Raw genomic sequence first — 23,462 nt, 5'->3', positions numbered from 1 at the left:
GTGGCATGGGCAGTGCAGGGGCCAGTGCAGTGCAGTGCAGGGGCCCCCAGGGCACAGTGAAAACCGCCAGAAACAGGCTGGCGGGAAGGGGGTCAGAATCCCCAAGGCAGCGCTGCTTGCAGCGCTGCCCTGACGGATTCGCCCAGCCGGGGGTAAACCGGCGGGAAACCGCCAGCCCCGGTTTTCTGACCGCGGCTTTACCGCCGTGGTCAGAATGGGCTAGGAAGCACCGCCAGCCTGTTGGCGGTGCTTCCGTCATTAGCGGCCCTGGTGGTCTTTGACCGCCAGGGTCGGAATGACCCCCAGAGAGTCCACAGTAAAACAAACACTTTTTGAACAAATAATACTATTTAACCAGAAATATCTTTGGGCTCCTTACCTAGGTCTTTTTGCAATCCTTGAACACTGGGCTGTATCAGGACACAGGGGAGATGCACAGAGGAACACAAAATGGAGGTGCCTGTCTTTGGCCTACCCTCCACAAACTTAAGGAGCCAGAGCAGGTGGGGGGGGGGGGGCGGGTCTCAGGTGCAGCAGAGACTCAGGGAGCCAATCAGCTAAGTCCAGTCCCTGTGGGCAGGGGGAAAGGCAACTGCTGCTCTATTCAGTTTCTCCTTGGATACAGACAGGCTGAATCCACACTTCCAAGCTAGCAGAGTCTACTTTCCAGGTAAGGGGGAGATTGTTTAAGAGACTAACACTGCAATAGTGCTGGGCGCACACTCTAAAATCAGGCTTTTTTTAAGGCAAATATACAGGGGGGCAGACAGTTTTTAAGCACAATTTAAATCACACAAACAGATTAAAACAGTCCCCTAAAACCACACTCTGAAAGATGTATGTAGCCTTTTTACTAAGAATAGGGGGGGGAAAGGGGTTGGGGGGGCACAAACAAGCAAGGGAATTCACACAGTCACGGCAAAAATGTTTTTTTTTAAAAGAGGCCAGGCTGCCTGAAACACAGAGAGTCCACAGTAAAACAAACACTTTTTGAACAAATAATACTATTTAACCAGAAATATCTTTGGGCTCCTTACCTAGGTCTTTTTGCAATCCTTGAACACTGGGATGTATCAGGACACAGGGGAGATGCACAGAGGAACACAAAATGGATGTGCCTCTGGCAGGTAGGGCAGCAACAAAGAACACTCACTTCTGTCTGTCTTGGGCAAGTTTCTGTATGGTGACCCAACTGTGGCTCAGGGCTTTCAGTTCTGTTTCCACAGTTTGCCCCCAGGTGTCCTCTGTCCCTCCTCTCTTCCCTTTGCCTCTAGCTTCCAGTGGAGAGCTGTTCTTGTGATGGAGTTTTGTCATCCCTTGATGGTGTGTCCTATCCATCTCCATTTATTTCTCATAATAGTGGTGGTCGTGCTTTCTTACTAGCCTCTTGTGAGCAGTTCCTGGTTGGAGATGGTCCACAGCCGGAAAATGCACAAGATTTTTTTCGGGTTACTAGTGTGGAAGATTAACTGTTTGGTATGTCACTCTTCATCCTCCTATTATAACACAAAAAGAGAGTATTGGGAGTAATACAACCCCACACAAACTCCCGTACATCAAGGAACTCAAACACAAAGTGTGTGGGGATGTCAAGGACAGGTCTCTTGTGGGCTATTTAGGCTGAGGGTTCGCCAGTTAGGCGATCGCCTTCTTGAACATAGGAAGTGAAAGTGGCAGTTAGGTGTGTGAGGGAGTTCCCTTTATGGACTAGGTGGTCTCACACACAATATCGTGTCATGCTTCATCATATGACCACCTAGCCCCACCCAGGTAAGATAATACTACCAGGGCGTACTCAACCTCGTTGTTAAAAGAACTCTGAGGGAATGCTGAAATGTTATCTTGCTGGATAAATCGAGGGATCCAGTTGAAGGTGAGATAGATAATAACATTACCTTGCAAATCACCTATTGGGTACAATAATTTAATGTAGGTGTTTGTAGGTAAGATTAAAAGAACAGTGGGGACACCTTTGAGTATAATGATTCAAAGTGTCTGAACAAAGTGGGGACCAACATGTTTCTGCCCTCTCTAAGAGCCAAAGCGGTCTGGGGCATTCTTCAGGGTCAAGGATCCCTAATACGTGAGGGGCTAGATAGGTGTGCTAGACAGTGAGCAGATAAATATTAAAATGCATACGGGGCCTACCTGGTTAAACTGTGGAGGTATGGCCTAAAAGTGAGAAAGTAGATAAGAGTTCAAACAGTGAAATATATAGTGTACACTGACTGACTGCACTTCTGTTTGTAGGCTACTGAGTCATTCCTACAACAAGTTGCAGCTGACGACCCATGCCTCCTGGCTCACTAGCAGTACCTCACCAAACTCAGACAGTAAAGGTGATCTCTGGCAGCCTTACCATGGACTCTAGCTGAGACCTTTCAGGGAAATTGTGGTGGAACGGAAGTCACCCTTTTCTCTCTTTAGCAATAAGTCTCATACACACACAGGCAATAAAGGAGATGCAGGAGAGTTTTCAATATATTTATTGAAAAGACTGCAATCTACTGTAAAATGCATGAATGTCAATTATTAGGATAATGAGCAATACTAAAAGCAAAATCGTGAAGTTAGAGTTGTAAATATGACATCCCCCACCATACTGCAATAAACATAAGAAATTAAATTCCTAACAAGAATGCCTAATCTCTATCCTAATGAGAGCTAGGTGTGATAAATCCTAAACTGTTAGTTCAATGGCCAGGAGAAGCGCCCCCATCCCTCATTGCCTTGGAATGTGGTCTATAGATCAGACTCCTTGAAGACACAAAGGCTGAGTTCTGCAACAAGGTGACGTACAGCGTAGATGGCATCTGGAAGGAACCCCTTTCATGATCTTTTCAGTGTGAGGTGTATTTATACTGCTCATGTAGGGTCTCTGACACAGGTATGTTCCTAAGCAACTGATAATGTGGCAGACTGGTGTCAGCAATTACTTGTCAGAAATTATAACTTGTCAGCAATTACAAAAACAATCCCTAACAAGTGTGCATTGTTCCTGTCACACGTAAGTGAGAAGGGGACACAGTGATGGTGATGTTACCTACAAACATCACTGATAATGATACCTTCTCAGAATAGCACTGATAAGCCAAAGCAAAACATTTCTTATAAAATGTAGGCAGTTGCAAAGGGCTAAAAAAATAATAAAATAAATGGAATAAAACAGAGCATGCTAAGTAGGTAAAAGGTCACTAGGTGATGGGGGCAACAATCCTGCAAGCTGAAGGCTAAGCTGACTCCTGTGCCCAGTGGGAAATTAAAATGGACTCACCACACCCTCTCCATTGCCAAAACAAGGATTTTAACTCACTAGCGTGGGTGCATAAGTCCAAGTCTAAAATGCTCTGAACTAAAAACCTAAAATCTAGTTTAAATCTAAGCTAAAACATACAAAAGAGATATAGTATCAACCATGACAAGCAACGTAGGCCAAATACAGGACGAATTTTAAAAGGCAATTTAATGTTACATGTTATATTTTGAAAAAGCCAATGGTAAACTTTTTCAACAATAGGTAGGGTCTTAAAGAAGGTTTCTGAAATCAAATGGGAGTGCGTCCAGGAAGGATTCCACATTGGCAGATGTCAAATCGTTCACAGGATTGGCAGAAGAATCCACGGAGCAGAAGTATGCAGAAGCCTCAGATGCAGGATCACCCCTGTTGGTAGCACCATCCATAGGGCCAGATCTCTTCGGAGCCAAGTAGTTCACAAGTGGCGGCTCATAAGTGGCCTTGCGGATCAGCCTTAGTCTCATGGGGCACAACTGTGAATGAACCCTCATCAGGAACATTAACAGTTCCTTGGCTGTACAGCAAGGCACACCAATGGTATACACTCAAAAAGCCAACAGGTGCATTGAAAGACAGGTTGCACACACCATAGGAGGGCCGGAATGACAATGGCCAATCATGCTCCAGTTCTTCCAGCACCAGAGTGCCAAGGTACTGCATCATGCAATCACTACAGCTGGACTGGTGGTAGCTCCATCACTCCGCTTATCTGAGAAAGGACAACCACTGTCTATCAGGAATAGCAGTAGCTGTATTCTGCCAATCAGTGCCAAAGTTATAGGAAATCCGCCAAACACACTTGAAAAGAGTGATTGGATAACTGAAGGAATGACTCAGAAGATGGTCTGGAAGGTGGAAACAAATCCAGACTCAACAGCCTTAAAAAAGTGTACAATCCCTGCAGTGCTTGAGGCGTTAAAAATCCTGCAGACCAGTTCTCCAAAGTGCTTGGGGATGTTGGTATTTAATAGGGATTGTATCTCGGCTGATGATCTCGCTATCTGGAGATTGCACCTCTCCTTGGCCGATGTCAATGCCACTTGATTTTGGAACAATAGCGCCTTTAGTCTGCTCATCTTGTCAAATTTACATTGGTAGTATCAATGTGAGGCCACATTTCTGCTACTCTTACCTCTTGTGTGGAGGAGGGGGAATAAAACATGGCTGCAATAAGTTACAATTTGAGAAACTGAAATTGTGTAGGTCATTCCCGGCCTCATTCCGCAGCAACTCTGATCATTCAGAACCTCATAACTTCCTTTTGAAAGTATACAATATGCTGGACGAATCAAGGGGAAGGGAGTACCCTTCAGACAGCATGCCAAGTTTGCAACCTCTGCATTGCAAAATCTGTGAAGGGACACCTGCTTGCAAATCACATACACTTCAGCTCAGAAAGACCTCTGTTTCGGTGTTCATACATTTGAACTTGAAAGGCAACTCCCACACTTCCTTAATATAGCTATCTCCTAGCCACTCGTATCTGCCTACAGCAAAATGTTTCAAACATTTTGTGAAACAAAAGTTGGAAATCAGCAGATTTATAACCCTGTGTACTAACCATACTGTTGATGGTGTCTCTGCTAGAGTGAAAGGCAGCTTTTCTAACTTTTCAATACTAAGCATGGTGTAACTTGTTTCCTTTTAGCCATTATCTGTTGCTCCCTGAACAAATTAAAACCAGCAAACAATTCACTACTGTTTATGTAATTTCCAAGGGAAGTGGCTTTTTTTCCTAATCCGCAATGTCCAACCCAACTGAATGATGTAACGTAGCTGATTTTGCCCATATTGTAAAAGGACATCATCCTGTATGATGCCAATCGCAGATGACACAATATTATTAATTGTATATATTCTGTTGGACAGAGTGTTCATGCCATTATCAACAACAGCTAAAGCCTTTCCATATTTTCCCCACAGGTGGAGTTGAACAATGTTCCCATTGTGTGTAATTAAATACTGCTCTATATCTGTTGACTTAGTGCAGAAAGTAAAGTCCCCAAAGATAGCAGAACATTTTCCCATAATTCACTGTGTTCATATACACATCTTCACTTTCAAATACAGTGTAATCCTGCAGTTTAGACCGCATGTAATCAACTATTTTAACATCCCAGTTGTCAGAAACAACACCAGGTGTAGTTACATCAGTCATTGAAATCTTAAATACATAAGGAATTTGGATAACCTTAGTAGCCCCATACATCTCAAATGGTACTTTATCTCAAACAATCCCATCAGGAATTGTACTTCTGAAATGTTCACAAGAGACAAGTCTCTTCAGACCTTACGTGAGGAGAGATAGGTGTTAAAACTTCATCCACTGGCTCAGCAGAAGAGCGTTCAGGGAGATAATGACCATTTACCAAGAGAAAGAAAACAGTCACAAAATCAATCCATAACAGAAAGGCAAGCAATATCAGTAGTATCCACAGATAATACCATGGATAGACAAAGTAGTTATTCTTAAACCATATGTATAGCTTACATGTCTTTGAAGCAGTTTCAGTTGCAGTTGTAGATGAAGTTGAAGATAAGTCATCTTGGTCGATGAAGTAACCAGAAGCAGTCTGTGAAAACACAGGAGCCAATGCATTGCTGGTGGATGGATCCCCTTCCCATGGAGGGTCATTGTAAACAATGTTTCAGTTTATGTTGCATTGGAGTAATAAACAGCCACATCTTGGGCAGCTCTTGTCAGGGAAGTGGTGACAGGAATTTACAGAAACTCATTCTCTACCCTCCCCATACTTGAGGAGGTGTTTGGATCACTGTTGTGCATGCTGGTATATTCAGAAGCGTTGCTTATTCTTCAAAGAGGTATATCTTGTTGGGTAGTGAGAGGGGACCAGAAGCTACCCAAGGGACCTCGGCCCTTGGGTACTGTGCAGGATCGGCCACATGGTGCAATTTGATGTTGTCAATGGAGACACATCTGTTTCCTTTGGAACCTGGCAGCGATGGTAGAATGACAGTCATGGAGCCTTAAATTCCCAGGACTGGAACCAGTGCTCTGTAAGATGGACCGGATTCCTTCTTCACAGCAACCTTCTAGCAAACCAGATCCCCAACTTTAGGAATCCAGCCTATGGATGTTGTTGATAAATCCCTTATTCCTAAAGTGGTGGCACTGGCGGATGAATTGTCATCTCAAAATTGTTGAAGCTCCTGTAAGACAGTGAGATGTTTATTTATGTCAAATGGTGTGCCTGCTGCCACTATACCAGGACCATCTAGATCTGGGACATACATAGGTTTCCCAAAGAGAACCTCATAAGGAGTGTCCCTCCCCCCCCCCCCCCCCCCCAAGGACCGTCTTGGCAGATTATTCAGTGCTCTCTGTACCCCACATAGGTGATGAAGCCATCTGCAGCCTGAACCTAATACTCTTGCTATTAAGGACTGCTTTAGGTCGCGATTCCTCCTCTCCACAACAGAATTACCCTTGCGATGGTATGGGGAAGAGTAGTGGAGTTTAACACCCATTGTCCCCATTGTGTCCCTGAATGTCCTAGAGGCAAAAGCATGGCCCTGGCAGAGTGGAATACTGCAACCGCATATGTACTGATAAAGACCAGCAAGTCTTTTATAACAGTTTGAGTGTCAGCCGACCGCTGTGGCCATACCCACAGGAATTTAGAACAAGAATCAACAGCGATTAGGATGCATTTGTATGCACCATCAGGTTGTAAGGGACCACAATGGTCCAGGTAAAATGCATGAATTGTAATGATTAGGATAATAACCAATACTAAACGCAAAATTGTGAAGATGAGAGTTGTGAATATGAAAACCCCCACCATACTGCAATAAACATAAAATGTGAAATTCCTAACAAGAACGCCTGATAAATGCCTAATCTCTACCCTAATCAGAGATAGGTATGATACATCCTAATCTGCAAGTACCATCTCCATGAGAAGCACACCTGTTAGACTTTTCATCCTTGGCGTGGTCTCCTTTAACTTTTTGCCTCTGTTCCCCAGGTTGTTGACATGTGCTGGACTCAGATTTTGCTGTTTTTGTTACTCTGGGCACTTTACCACTGCTAACCAGTGCTAAAGTGCAAGTGCTCCTTTACAAAATGTGTATGTAATTGGTTTATCCATGATTGGCATATTTGGTTTACTAGTAAGCCCCTAGTAAAGTGCACTGGAGGTGCCAGGGCCTGTAAATCAAATGCTACTAGTGGGCCTGCTGCACTGGTTGTGCCACCCACATTAGTAGCTCTGTAATCCTGTCTCAGACCTGCCACTGCAGTGTCTGTGTGTGCAGTTGTAACTGTAAATTCGACTTGGCAAGTGTACCCACTTGTCAGGCCTAAACCTTCCCTTTTCTTACATGTTACCTACCCCTAAGGTAGGCCCTAGGTAGCCCAGAGGGCAGGGTGCAGTGTATAGTTAAGGTAGGACATATAGTAATGTGTTTTATATGTCCTGACAGTGAAATATTGCTAAATTTGTTTTTCACTGTTGCAAGGTCTGTCCCTCTCATAGGTTAACATGGGGGCTACCTTTAAATCTGATTAAATTGTAGATTCCCTTTGGGAGCAGATAGACATGTGGAGTTTGGGGTCTCTGAGCTCACAATTTAAAAATACATATTTTAATAAAGTTGATTTTAAGATTGTGTGTTTGAAAATGCCACTTTTAGAAAGTGAGCATTTTCTTGCTTATACCATGTATGTGACTCTGCCTGTTTGTGGATTCCCTGTCTGGGTCAGTTCGACAGTTGGGCCGGTTGCACCTCACTCTAGACAGTGACACAAAGGGAGCTGGGGTGTAGCCTGCATATCCTGATGAGCCATCTGTGCTAGGAGGGGAAGATAGGAGTGGTCACTCACACCTGAAAGGGCTGTGCCTGCCCTCACACAATGCAGTCTCCAACCCCCTGGTGAGTGTCTGGGGCCTAGCCTGGGTAAGGCAGGATTTCACATTCAAAAGACACTTTACTTTGAAGTAGGTCTACTTCAAAGGAGAAATTGGGTATAAGAAGGGCACCCAAAACCACAGACTTTAGAAACACGTCTGGAAACGAGAGGAACCTCTGCCTGGAGAAGAGCTGAAGAGCAGAGGAAGAAGAGCTGCCCTGCCTGTGACTGTGCTTTGTGGAGCTATCCTGCAGTTGCTGCTTCTGCTAGAGTCAGAGGGCAAAGACTGGACTTTGTGTGCCTTCCATCTTGAGAAGAAATCTCCAAGGGCTTGATTTAGAACTTGCCTTCAGTTGTTTGAAGTCTCTAGGACAGCAAAGACTTTTCTCTGCCAGCAATTGGAGTCTCTGGAGAGACTCCTACTCTGCCCTCTGGTGCCCATCCAGTTCCTGGGACCCTGAAAGGAGAAGTTAGCAGTCTAAAGACAAGGAAATCCACGCACAGAGCACAGTGCGGGAAAAAGATCAACGCGACTCCGATCTGCGGCTGAAGAAACAACGTGCTGCCGGCTCCGCAGCTGAGAATCAACACTCACAGGAAACGCGACCGAAGAATCGACGCACAGAGCAGGAGAAACGACGCGCAGCATCGCTGACAGAGGCTGGGAGATCACAACCCGCGCTGCGGGGTTTTCGGATCATCGTGCGGCTGGATTTCCAACTCAAGTACTGCTGGGCGTGGAAAAACAACGCAAGGCCTTCCCGGATTCGAGAGCGCTGACCGAATCGACGCATTGCTCTCCTGAAGAGATAAGAAACGACGCACCCCAACCTGGTGAAAGGAGAAACAGCGCAAGGTCCCGCTCGTGAGTGGAATCAACGCATCGCAAGCCCTTTTTGACGCACATTCGCCAGTGCTGGGTTATTTTTGACCCACCCATGGTACTTTTTCACGCTTACAGAGTTAGTGTGTGTTTGAAACTACTTAAAGACTCTTTTTGCATTTTTATTAACAACTTGACTTGTGTATTGAGGATGTTTGTCGCTTTAGTCTTGTTTTGTTTAGATAAATATTTCCTATTTTTCTAAACCTGTGTTGTGTCATTTTGTAGTGTTTTCATTAAGTTACTGTGTGTGTTGGTACAAATACTTTACATTAAGCCTACTGCTCTGCCAAGCTACCAAGGGGGTAAGCAGGGGTTAGTTGAGGGTGATTCTCTTTTACCCTGACTAGAGTGAGGTTCCTTGCTTGAACAGGGGGTAACCTGACTGTCAACCAAAGACCCCATTTCTAACAACACCCCTATCCATAGTTACCTTGGAATGAGGTCTTTAGATCAGACTCTAGGAAGACACAAAGGCTGAGTTCTGCAGCAAGGTGACGTGCAGTGTAGATGGCATCTGAAAGGAACGCCTCTAATGATCGTGTCCGTCTGATGTGTATGTATACGGCTCATGTAGGATCCCTGATGCAGGTATGTTCCTAAACAACTGATAATGTGACAGACGTGTCAGAAATTACATAAACAATCCCTAACAAGTGTGCATTATGTTACTGTCATGCGTAAGTAAGAAAGGGACATGATGACAACATCTATGTACATCACTGATAATGACACTTTCTCAGAATGGCACTGATAAGCCAAAGCAAAGCATTTCCTATAAAAATGTAGGCAGCTGCAAAGTGCTAAAAGAAATAACAAAATAAATGGAATAAACTAGAGCATGCCTTAGTGGGTAAAAGGTCACCAGCTGACTGAGACAACAGGCCTTCAAACAGAAGGCTAAGCTGGTGCGTGTGCCTAGTGGGAAATAAAATGGATTCACCACAAGGTCACCGCCATCCACCTTGATTGGATAAGGCTTTGAGATGTTGATTGGCATGACCTCTGATTTCTTTGTGTTGATTTTCAGGCCCACTGGCAGTGCATGATGTTGAGACAAGATTTTTTTTCCTACATATCCTTGTGTGTGTGAAAGAACAAGTCTAGGTTATGTGCACAGACAAATGTTGTCCAGTGCAGAGAATTAGGTGCACCTGATGTCTCTGGCTTGGTCTTCTGTTGTGCGTCACATCACTCATTTGATAACTTGATTGAGGAGCAATGCTGACATCATGCTTCCCTGTCTCACATCGGTCTTGACTTTGAAGCTATACTATTTCCCACCATGTAGGTAAAATGGTCATAGAAGCTCTTTATGAGAAGAACTGTCTGTTTCGGTATGCAGTAGGCACCATGGGCCAGATGTATCATCATGGCCCTTTGCGATTCGGAAATAGCGATTTTTAAGAAATCGCTATTTCCGACTCGCAAAGTGCCATGTATCACATTTGCGAATTGGTATTAGCGATTTCTTAAAAATCGCAAATGCTATTACCGATTTGCAAATTGCGATACCTGCCCCATTCGCAGCTATGGGCCTATTGGCCCATAGCTGCGAATTTTTTGCATTTCCAAAATTGCGATTTCTGGACCAGAAATCGCAATTTTGGAAATGCAAAACCCCAGGGTGCTGGGGGGCTAAGGCCCCCTCTGCTGCACCCCAAAAGTTTTTTGGGGAACATGTAAGGTGCACACATGCCAAAAGGGCATGTGTGCTTTACATGTACAATTTAAAAATGCATTTTAAATGCATTTTTTAATTTTGCACATGGTTACCACCAAGTTCAATTTGGTGGTAATTAGCGATTCCTAAATGCCGAAATCACCTTTAGGAATGGCTTCATACATGTGCTAAGAAATCGCAAATAAGGAATCCTTATTTGCGATTTCTAATTTAGAGAGTCGCAATTTGCGACTCTCTAAACAGGGTCGCAATTTTAAAGAATCGCTATTTTAGTGATTCCTTAAAATTGTGTTCAGAATGTATTTCGTACATTCTGAAATGGCATTTTGCATTCACACCGTTTACGAATGCAAAATGCTTTCATACATCTGGCCCCATGTTTCTAGTCCTCGCCTTTAACAAATCATTGTATCAATGACTGATGGCTCCATCTACTAAGCACAAGCAGAGTAGGGCTTGCAAGTTTTTAATAGGGTGAGTAGAGCCAGAGCTGAGACAGATGTCTAGCTTGGCCTTAAGAGTCTGTGTGCGTGCTGAACCGTGCAAGGTTTTTGCATGTAAACATGCAAGCAACAAAAGGTAAAAATATGATACATTCTCTTCAAGAAATAAACTTCAGGGAATTTTGAACATGCAGAAGTGTTTTGCCCTAGTACGTCAGATTATATCACTGCATAGAAAGACATTTATTAAAAGTTAGAAACATTGATGGCTTGCTACCCAACAACATTGCAATTAGTAAACTGAGAGGCAAGTCAGTAATCATATAAACTCTAAATGTCGCTTAGAATCGTATTACAGGTGGGGCACCATTATAATGTATTAAATCAAACATAAGAGGTACTTGTACAGTGCATATTCTGAATCCAAGTATTTAAAAGCGTGTTCATGTGTGATATTAAAGAAAAAGGAGGTTCTGTAAAATAAAATATCTTTATATGATCACACAGTTTGGACAAGCAGTGAAGCTCGTATTGATTCCAGACTGGTTTCACATTTTGAAAGTCAGCCACCAGATGGATCTCTCTCTCTCATGCTCTATCTCTCTCTCTCTGTCTGTCTCTATCTGTCTCTCTCTGTCTGTCTCTATCTGTCTCTCTCTCTTATATACATCAAAGGTCACTGTTTTGGCTTATGACAAGCAAAACCAACACAGAGAAAGCAGACCCGACTTGGGGCCCCCAGAACCAACTACCAAGCCAAGAGTCCATTTATCTGGGGGGTGTCACATCCCAAACATCCCCTTGAAGTTACATCCCTGCTCTTTGAGTAGGAAGTTGGGCCCTATATCTATCTAAAGTACAGATGGGATCCTATACCTCATTCTCCAAAGTGCTTCTCAAAATACAACAGTTGTGAGAATCCTAGGAGTGATCCGGAACATTTGAGTTCCCAGCAAACCGTGCTGTGATGGACATGAGGAGCTTGCTGGGAGACATTGCATTGGAAGAAACTGAGGCCCAGGGGTGTTCAGAGTGTGAGATGAAAATGGTCTGCTATAAATCCAGCCATCCTTCCATGTTCCATCTAAATAGCAGTATAGTAAGTATCCCTAGTAAGAGATCATGCAGTGACTCCCTTCCTAAGTAGTGCTTTTTGTACTAACTATGGGTGCCTGATCTAGGGTATTTTGTGAAAATATTGGCAGCGCTGAACATTGTCTGCAGAGTATCTATCATACAACCTACAAATCACCAGTTTATTTACTTCTTACACTATCGTACCTTTAAGCTAAATTAATCCATTCACACAAGCCTGCTATTTCTGTGTCGCAACTGCTGACTATTTCTGACGTGCAGTTGTTTCTTGTGAGATTTGGTTTTAGCCACTACATGTATCTAGCATTCATAGCAGTTTCGTTTTTTTTCATTTCTTTAGTATGTCGAGGAAGGAGGTGTGGAAGATCTAGTTAAGCCACTTCTGGCAATTCTAGACCGACCAGAGAAGCTCTTGCTCTTAAGAGATGTAAGGTAAGTGAACTATCCCTCAAGATATTTTGTAAGCGCCTTGTAAGTGCACAGAAAAATCCTAACATAAGCAAAACAATCTGTGAACACATTCTAATTTTCATATACAATCCCGAATTTGCACTGTGATAGGAGGAAGTTAATATGCACCCTTTAAATGTGAAACTGAAAAAAGTAGCAAAACATAAATTAATTTACATCTGCACAAGTACATATAAAAATGTCACTTCGAGTGTTGAACAATGGTGCTATAAACTAATTATGGAGTAATAGAGGCTCATTAAAATTATTTGAAAAATAAACGTTTTATTTTGAAAAGTAATCATATATTTGTGAAAAACATGACCGAGTATTAAGGCACATACTGCACTGGCCTCACTTCATCAAAATCATAGGGTAGAACAGTGCCACAAGCTGTCCTCTGGTCATATCACAGAAAGATCAAGGAACTGAGAAACTAGAAATCCAAATCGTAGTCTCCAATAACAATTTCTTGTTGGCCTTCAGTATCAGTTGGGAAGAAAACCACCTTGGACTGTGCAATTCTCTCAACTCAGAGAAGAACAATCTCAGTAGTGTTCTTGTAAACCCACCAATGATAAAGGTAGCATCGTAACTGATTGATCCAAGAATTTCCCACCTTAAATCCGAATATTGCGAAGTCTGAAATCCACTTCTAGGCTGAGTGATCACACCAGCACCAAATTCCTTTCCCCCTCAAAAGTGAATCAGCTAGGCTTGGGGGAGTACTCCATGTACCTCCTGCCAAAGATTACAAACCGTTCAATAGGTAAGATAAGGTAACACACTTCAGAGTCAAAACGAACACAGAAGAAACCAACTTGAGAAAATCTGCGTCTAAACGTTCCTCTTATCCTTTACCGCACATCTAATTCTCCCATCATTCGAGAAATGACAAGCACATGTCAAGTATTGATTGGAAATATTTTGTAAAATCAGACCAGATCTTACTCACAAAACCACGAGAAGCCTGTCCTTTCTCTTCCACCTTAAACCCAAATTCATCTGCCTTGTTTTTACATCTCCATAAAATCTTCAATGTCGTAAAATCCCCCCCATTTTTCTGTCGGATCTCGCCTCAGCTTCCCTAATTACAAGAGCCACCAATGCTTTTCTTCCACACACACACAGGTTTTCCAGCAAGCTTATCAACAGCCCAGGTTAACGGACTGCTAAAAAAATCCTTCTGCCTTTCATCCAGTCACAGGCCTCATGCAATGGGTAAGGCAGATGAATGCGTTGCCACTGTACACAGTGGAGCTCACATACCAAACAATACCGTAGGAACTAATCACTGATAAGCAGCGGCGGTTGGTGAAGTTTGAGAGTGGTGGGCCTGGGCTTGGCCCGGGGTGGGGGAGGAAGAGGTTCACATTGTGGGGGGTGGGGAGCATGGCAATTTTTGGGATGCTAGTCACCATTTCAGTGTTTTCAATTTGGCACCAACCCATTTTTCTAAGTGCAATCACATATATCATGTTAATTGTACTGTCTGTTTTTACACCAACACTAAGATGGTGTCTGGAGAGAATCTGTCTCCCTGGCCACACAACATGTTTGCACTAACGGATGAATTCATCACTGCCCCTAAACATGTTAATGGGCAGTTTCAACATATACCGTGTTTGGCATGTTTTTCGGTCACAACTGTGCGCACACTTGGCACCTTCCCCTGCAGGAGTTTTAATGGGTTTGCATGCCCTTTGGGGACTTCTGGCCCAGCGTTAACTATATCTGCTCTGTGGCTGGTTCAAGGGAGAAGCCAGAAAATTTAAACACCACGCACTTCGAACAAAAGCTCTTACTATATGGCACCAAGCAAACAAAGCAAGTCATCACATCCCTTCCCAAAAGAGCGCTCCTGTTTTAATTGTATCCATTCCCAATTTCCTCCTTCCATTCGCCTGCTGATATCCACCATTTCATTCTGTCATTTATTCATTCTTTCATTCTTTCATCCATCATTCAGTCTTTCACCATTCTGTCTGTCCACCCATACATTTCCAGTCTATCCATTCATCTCAATATGTAGCCATCAAACCTATCCATCCACGCACCTATCATTCAGCCATCCTTTCACACATCCATCTTTTCAGTCACTCACTCATTGATCCATCCACCCTTTCATCAATCCATCGACCCTACCTTTCACTCATCCATCCGTTATTTCCCTCATCCATCTATCCATCCTTTAATCCATTTATCAATCCACCTTCCCTTTCACTCATCCATCCATACTTTCACTCAGCCATCCTTTCACTCATCCATCCATCATTTTATCTCTCGTAATCTTTCCATCCATCCCTCATCCACCTATCCATCCACCTTTCACTCACCCATCAATTCACTCTTTAATCCATCTATCTACCCTCCCTTTCACTCATCTATCAATTTTTTCACTCATCCACCCATCCACCCTTTAATCTATGCATCAACCCACTTTCACTCATCAATTCATTCGTCTACTCATCCATCCTTTCACTCATCCGTGCATTCCTTCGTTCATCCATCTATCCACACTTTCACTCCATCTATCCATACCATCACTCAACCATCCATACCTTCTCTCATCATCCATCCACCCTTTCATTCACCCATCCATACTTTCTCTCATCATCCATCCAACCTTTCACTCATCCACCCATCCATACATTTACCCTTTCACCCTCTCTTTCATTCATCCATCCATTTGTTCACGTATTCATCCATCCACCATTTTATCCATCCACCCACTCTTTCACTCATTCATCCTTTCTTTACTCACCAATCCATTATTTTACTCACCCATCCTACATCCATCCTTTCACTCATATACCCACCCACCCTTTTACTCACCCATCCATCCACCCTTTCATTCATCCATCCATCCATCCTCCCTTTCACTCACACATCCACCCATCTGACTTTTTACTCAACCATCCATACTTTCACTCACTCAAGCATCCATAATTTCTCTCATCATCAATCCACACCTTCACTCATCTATCCTCCTACCCTTTCACCCTCTCTTTCATTCATCCAGCCATTATCCATTCTTGAACTTAATCATCCATCCGCCCTTTTACCCATCCATCCATCCTCTCTTTCACTCATCCATCCATTCTTTTACTCATCCATCCTACATCCATCCTTTCACTTTTACCCACCAACTGTTTTACTCACCCATCTATCCACCCTTTCACTAATACATCCATCCACCCACCCTTTCACTCACACATCCATCCATCAGCCATCCATCCATTCACTCACACATACACCCATTCACCCTTTCACGTTATTTATGACCCCCAGCTGACATTTTTGTTGCCTCACCTGGTGACATGGAGGGAAGCTTCAAGCCAGGCGAGTCGGGACTAAGGGATGCTGACTAATTCAAATAAACACACGCACATGCAATGTGCAACAACTTGCTCTTTGCTTCACTGTCCCCACGAGTCTGCTTGCTGGCAGTAAATATAAGGCATACCGGAGCTCAAAAGGCATCCAGCATGAACTGCAGCGTGGGAAGCAGCACCTCGAGTCTGCGCAGTGTGTCTTCAAAAGTCCAGCTCACACACTGCGCACACTCGATTTCGTGGCTTCCTGCTTGTAGTCTCTACCCCACTCGTCACAGGGTCTGGTACCACCCCACACTGTGACGAGTTGGAAAAGGGTGTGGTGACAATGGTCTCCTCTCACTGATTGACGTGGAGGCCGAGAGCTGCAGGGCTTGAATCTGAAACGCCCAGAGCTAACTCTACCTCCACGTCATCAGGGGGTGGAGACTGAACCTTGATGCAGTGTCTTTGCCGAGTTGTGACCTCACAGGCCTCAGGGCTGTGAGATAGTCGGCCCAGCAAAATTCTCTAGACTTTGTGCCTGCCCAGGAAAGCGTCACTCCACTGTCACCACTGCAAGGAGTACGGTCATTCCGTAGTGTAGAGCAGCCTCAGAAAGAGAATTCAACATGTATATACACTGTGTTCATAAGTTGTTTTAAGGAAGCAGTTTCAGCTTTGCTTCCATGCATTATTTTTCACCGAGAATGTAAAGGGGGCGGAGCCCCGACGCCCTTGAAGAGAAAACGTCACTGCTGATAAGCAGTCTGCAAGTTTCTGCTGTGTAAAACCAACGTGCTTAGGTCCAAGACGCTGAGATAGATGCCTGTGGTAGATCTCCCCTGGACATTAAGATGCGTTCATCCCCTGCTACTGTATTAGATGTGGACCTGGCTAATCAAAGGCATCTATTGACAGAAGGCACCAATCAGAGGTGCCTGTTTGGGAAGTCGCACGCATTATAAAGCAAGGCATTCGGACCAGCAACCGGCCCGAATGAAAACTAAATGTTTAATGAAACGTGATGGTTGGTTTAGCAACTTGCTAATTTGCCGGTGTTCTGCTCGCTAGCGACAGCTGCTTTCTGCTAATGATGGGGCATGGTGTCTGTGCAGTCCTGCATAGAAACAGCTTACGTAGAGTGTTTTGTACGCATGCATTAGAGAGAATAAAGCACATGCTTGGCAGGAGACACACCCTCATGTTGTATGTTACTTCCAGTTTGTCAATGTGTTGTCCTGCTCTTCGGTTTTACCCTTAATAAATCAGGGCACAATTTTTGCAATTCATTCAAAGGGGATTGTAAGAGTGGTGACAGTTGCTGTCTTTTGTGAAAATGGACGCCCATAAAGCGTGCATGCCTGGCATTCCTGCACTTCGCTCATTCCAAACTCAGACAAAGGCTACCGTGTTCCTGCCCTTGCCAACCAGCCCCTACTGAGGCATCAGCCGGGCTTGAGAGAAACAGCTGCCCAATATATAGGCTCGTGTCTTCTAACATTTAAGCGAGAGTAAATGCTTAGAAAGAAAAGCTGTGGTCGTAAACCGTCCGATTCTGAAACTCCGAGCGCACAACTTTATATGTGAGTCCAACTGGACTTTGGTCTATATTAGTCTTTATATTTCTGTGTGTCACGGAGCTTGTGTTGTCGATCTGTGAAAGTCTATAAATTGGGTTAGAGGTCAATTCACAAAGGTCGGGATTTACAGATGTAAACTTCCTGAAATATAGTGTGACCCCTAAGCAGGCGCGCAGTTCACGAAAGGACGAAAAGTGAACACATCGGCGCAGGTCCCTAAAAATACTGCACAAGTATGCTAGAACCATTTGGGTCTGGATAAGAGCACCAAGTAAGGAGATCTGCTTTTCCAAACTCTTGTACGTAACCGCAAAGATATTGTTTTGTGGGTATTTGCATAACTTCAATGGCATACTTGTAGTGACTCCTCTGGTAACACTAGATTGTGCAAACACATGCGTTTTACATGTGTGGTATACACTCGCCCATGTTGAATTACCTTTTATGAATCAAAGCACATTAGGCATGACTAATAGTTTCCTGAAATAAGTCACTTACTTTTGAAACAAGCATTGTAAATCGACCCTGTACTTAATAGATTGAGGCTTGCGATTAAGAAACCAAAGGAGCGTGAAAAGCTGGAACACTAAGCAGTACTGAAGACAGGGTGGTGATAAGGCAAGCCTTTTACTAGGGCCTTTGCTGAGTGATGGGTGAAGGTCACACATTCTAGAACCACAGATCAGCCATGAGAAAGAATCTTCCTTCTGTTTCCTGAAGGATGTAACAATGGGCTGTGAAATGAGTCGGCTTAATGGAATGCGCAGGTCAAGAACAGAACAGACTGTCCAAGGTTGTTGCCTTTCTAAAGTCTTTTTTGTTGTTTTTGAACAGGACATATTTGTATTTCATCAATTTGCTTTGCTTAACTATCCTTTTCAGTTCCGCACTGGGAATCAGAAGCAGTCCTGGCAAAAGTGTTCAAACCGGCCTTGGTTATTTCCTCTTTCTCACTCCCTCGCTCTTCCTCTCTCATTCTCCCTCCTTTAACTCATTCTCCCTCCTCTAACTCATTCTCCCTCCTCTCTCGAGCTCTTTACTGCCATAATCCCCTTGGAGCTGAAGAGGGTGGTGGAGACAGGACGCAGGCCTTACGAAATGGCTTCAATGGGCTCCAGTGCCCCTCCCCCACTGGAATTGTTAAATAAGATAAATGGCATATCAAGACTTGAACCGCGTAAAACGTGAGGATTACATGGTCATTATGTCTAAATATCCAAGAAATTGTACACATTGTGCAGCACAATATGTTGCACTGCAGTAATTGTAGGCCGCCAGGGGCCATTTAGAGTTTGACGTTATGGGTAAACCTCAGTAAATAAGCAGTGTACAACACCCTCCTCCACCTAATGTGCAAATCTCCTACTCATTGAGAATTCTAATGGCAGACCCAACTAACAGCGTGCCTGTGCTTTCAAAAATCTCTTCCAGAGAGCCACCAGGGTCAATTATCTGAAGGTCCAGCTTTTTGATGCATATCTTTCGGGTTCAGGACCACCATGCAATACATTGCATTACAGGGCAGGAAGAGCCATCAGTTGCCACCAAGCATAGATAGAAGACTCCCTGCATGTCCGGGTCATTGATTTAAAAAAAAATGTGTATTTGAGAAATAAACTCTTTTTTGGTATTCTTTCTGAAATACGAAAAAACAATACCGACATGTGATATAGTGGGTGGCCATCATCACAAACTTTCCGAAGTGCTTCTGCTAAAAGCGCTCCCAATGTGTCAGTGGGAGCACTTTCAGCACATAAATCTTGGCAAGGTCAAGGGGATATTTCGATTCAAGTGAAGGTCTCACGTCAGGGAAGTCAAGGATGACTTTCACTGCTCCTGAAGATTCACAAAATGCCCACCAAAATTTGAATGCCCCACCCTGTATATAGCAAGGTTAGAGGACCCATAGTTATTAAAGGAATTCACAAGACCTGAGACACCGGGGAACAATCACAGCGCATGAGAGAGAGTAGCATTGGACCTTACATGGTGATTCAGATAAATTATTAAAGGCAGAGGTTTGCTCAGGGTAGATTTAATCCTGACTTTTGAGTAGGTTTCTGACGAGGGAATTTCAGAAATCCCAGGTGTTGGCTTGGATATCAGGTGGAAAATCTCCGTGCATAATCATTTTCTAAGCTTACTCTCACAGATTTGTGCCACCTAACTGTACTATCGGATAAGAATGAATGACCCTGATTTGCTGGAGCAAAGTTGTGGTCTGAGGATTGCACAGAGTTCTGTACAAATGAGTGATTGCAGAGGCTATTTTTGAGACCATCTGTTCTGAACTGACCTATTCACCCGGAGATTCTCCAAACCAAGTGCCTGTTATCCATAGTGACACTAAGAGTTAGTTGAAATGGACACGGGCACATTCCTCCATAGATAAGCTGACTATATCCACCAGGCTAAACCCATCTTAATTTCCTAGCAGACAAGAGTGAATAGCTCACGTTGTATCAGTTGGGTCCACCTGTGACTGCAGCTTATTCCACTAGGTTTTCAAATGCAGGCGTAACCAGGATTCCTATACAGTGAGGATGTCATCATGCAATGGGCACTAAGCAATCCCTGCACTTTTTCTCTCTGTAGCAATAGGGCTGCTGCATTTTGTTATTGAAGGGAAATCAGTCTGTCCTTGGAATAAGTCTCCAATTGCATCAGAGATTCTTGCATTAATTATTATTTTATATATTGAACTGGGCCCTAGCATGACTTCACCCACTTTGTCAGGAAGCTAAATGATTGGAGCACTTTGATGACTTCATCTGTCTATTATTGTTTTAAAAAAGAAGACCATACAAAAAATAGTCAGTCATCCATATTGTTAAGTACTTTGTTTTGTAATGCCACAGTAGGCACCAATATCGATATAATGACTTGTGGCTATGATGGAAAATCAAACAGTCATGAAAACTGGAATATAGCAGCATCTTGAAATCACTGACTGTTCGGAACACAAGGATGTGTAGCTAGATACTGCAGATTTCTAATGAAGTTTCTGGTAACTTTATGATTATATGTCATACAATGACATATCATCATCCTTATTGAAATGTTGTATGTTTGGGGATGCTGTCGAGCATGATTCCAGAGATCGGCAGTTGTTCCTGACGCTGCTGAGGGTTGTGGCACTCTCGGGTAAATGTCTTAAAATTATTTACGTTTCCTATGTGATTATTCGTAGAGACCGACCACCACAATTTGGCGACGATCATACCACAACCCAAGAATTTACGATGACGAGATTTCAACATTTAAAGATGAGATTTTGTATGTGTCAAATGTCACCTCTTCATCGCTATCCACACCCTTGTGTTGTGCTAGCGGCTATCACCCAAAGGAACAAGCCGACTGACATTGGCAGTAAAGTAACCAACATTTAGTTTGAAATTTTAATGTGGGGTATCTGAAGAAAAGTTTTAAAAAACACGCTTGAGCGTTCGCACAAGATTCTTTTTGTGCACGAGAGTCTGCAGTGATGTCCTGTGACGTGTTACCCTCACAAAGCGTACCGAGGCACCCAGGTGGCATGAAGCTAGACTGTGACTGAGGGTGGCCATCTTTATTGAGGAAGTTTGGGCGGCCGCTTTAAATGCGCTCACTGAACCCACCAGAGGCACCTGGTTAAACCATGACAGTCAATGCCTATCGCGACAATTTAAAGTGTCGGTGATGCGCACACCATGTTGACATATATGTACATCACTAGGTTTTTGGGTATAGTCCTGAGTTTCGATGACGCGCACACTGTGCTTAACATAGCTTGCACTGTATTAGTATTTCAGACTTTGGATTGTTGGTAATGCCATGCGCCGCAGCAATCTTATATGGTGCAGTACTAGAATTTTGTTGAGGCACACACCCTTGGTTCATCTATAACAAAACATAATTCAACTATATATGTATATAAATATTTTTCTTGCATTTCACAGTGGCCGTGATTTTGGACAGTAATGTTACAAGCAGCACAAAGTAACTCTCAATAGGACAACACCATAAGTAGCATGGTTGTGAAGCAACAATTCTATCTGCTGTATTCTGCTGTGATACACATATTTTTGTGTATTGCAAGTAAATCTGTTTTGTCCATTTGAGTTAGTTTACACAGTTTGTACAGTTATACAGTTGAACATTTTATTGTATCAGTATGCACGGTGTCAGTGTACCACCTCCATTTCTTCAAACATCTGGGGAAGCACCTGTAGAAATGGGGGTCAAGTTAGCAGTCAGTTTGCACCCTGTCCATAAGGGACCCTCACTCTAGTCGGCATAAAGGAAATACCCGCTCACATCCCTGCTCACCCCCTTGACAGCTTGGCACGAGCAATCAGGCTTATCTCAGAAGCAATGTTTAAAGTATTTGCACATAACACACAGTAACACAGTGAAAACACTACAAAAGGACACCACACCAGTTTTAGAAAAATATCCAATATTTATCTATATAAAACAAGACCAAATAAAATAAAAAATCCAACATACAGTAATAAAAATATGAATTCTGCAATATTTACTCAAAAATACAATTTCTTGAAGTCAATAGCTCCACCTGGGGCTATCAAGGTGTTGTGATCAACAAAACCAACAGTTCAGGCTGGCCGCAGTGTTGCAGGCCAGCTACGGTGTCAGGAAGACCTGCAAACAGTACCTTTGGAATTGCAGGGTGTTGTGATCCTCGCGGGGAACTCTGGAGATCGGCGTCATTGGTGTCACGGTGTCAGCAGGATGATGCAACATGCGCTGCCCACAAGTCTCTGTGCAGGCAGCGATTTGGTGATGGCGTCCACCAACGTCGGTGAGACCAGGGCTGCGGTGTGACGTGGGGTGGTGCAACGTGCGGTGTCACTTGTTCACAGTGCAGGCAGTGTCATTGTCGTTGCTGAAGCACCGTCGTCGGTAAGCCCAAGCCAGCAGTGGGGGACGGGGCAGTCCTTCTTGACCCTCACGAGCGGTATCCACAGGCCATGGTGCAGGCAGGGGTGCCTGATGACGACACTGGAGTCAATGGTGCTGGCTTCAGTGGACCGGGGCTATGGCGCGGGAAGGGACGGTGCTTTGTGTACCTCACGAGTGGTGTCCACAGGCCACGGTGCAGGCAGCGGCGCTGATATCAGCAAGAGTGGCGGCTTCGGGGATGCCCAGACTGTGGTGTGAGCAGGCGATGCTGGAGTGCTGGGACCACAGGTCAAGATGTGAGCAGCAGCTCTGGGAAGTCGACAGATGATGACGTCGGTGAAACCAGGGGCGTGGTGTGAAGCAGAGCAGTGTGGCTCCGTGCAGCGTCGGCAGGTCATGGTGCAGGCCAGCTGCATTGTTGGTGGCGTTGCAGTGATTTTCCTCTTGAACAGCACAAAACACACAGTTCCCAGTGCTGCAGGTCAAGGAAACTGAAGTCTTTAATCTCTCTGAGACTTCCAACAGGAGGCAAGCTCTACTCCAAGTCCTCAGAGAACTTTCTCAAGCAGGATACACAGCAAAGTTCATCCTTTGCACTCTTTTAAGGCAGAAGCCGCAACTGCCGGCCAACCCAACAAAGCAACACAGCAAAGGGACAGTACTCCTCCTCCAGCTCTTCAGCTCTTCTCCTTGGCAGAGGTTCATCTTGATTCCAGAAAGACTCTGAAAGTCTGGGGTTTTGGGTCCAATACTTATACCCTTTTCTGCCTTTGAAGTTGGCAAACTTCAAAGAAAAGTCTCAAGTGTTTGCAAGATCCTTCCTTGTCCAGGGCAGGCCCCAGACACACACCAGGCTGCATTGTGTGAAGGCAGGCACAGTCCTTTCAGGTGTAAGTGACCACTCCTCCCTCCACTGTAGCTGAGATGGCTCATCAGGATA

General features: G+C 44.0%; 1 protein-coding gene and 1 long non-coding RNA gene across 4 annotated transcripts in view; one reads left to right on the top strand and one right to left on the bottom strand.

Moving 5' to 3' along the window:
* LOC138300316 (uncharacterized) overlaps positions 1-13,450 on the bottom strand; it is a 183,245-nt gene extending 169,795 nt beyond the window's left edge. The window contains exon 1 of the long non-coding RNA XR_011204907.1: positions 13,343-13,450. This is a non-coding gene — a long non-coding RNA (uncharacterized lncRNA). The remainder of the gene's footprint in view (positions 1-13,342) is intronic.
* The window catches only part of PDZD7 (PDZ domain containing 7), a 608,602-nt gene that overhangs the window by 393,636 nt on the left and 191,504 nt on the right, over positions 1-23,462 (top strand). For all 3 annotated transcript variants that reach the window (XM_069239535.1, XM_069239534.1, XM_069239537.1), the window contains one exon: positions 12,614-12,705. In XM_069239535.1, the coding sequence (XP_069095636.1) occupies positions 12,614-12,705 (92 nt within the window). The remainder of the gene's footprint in view (positions 1-12,613; positions 12,706-23,462) is intronic.

Source organism: Pleurodeles waltl, chromosome 6 (genome assembly GCF_031143425.1).
Source record: "Pleurodeles waltl isolate 20211129_DDA chromosome 6, aPleWal1.hap1.20221129, whole genome shotgun sequence".
NCBI lineage: Eukaryota > Metazoa > Chordata > Amphibia > Caudata > Salamandridae > Pleurodeles > Pleurodeles waltl.
This window is presented reverse-complemented; position numbering and strand designations above follow the sequence as displayed.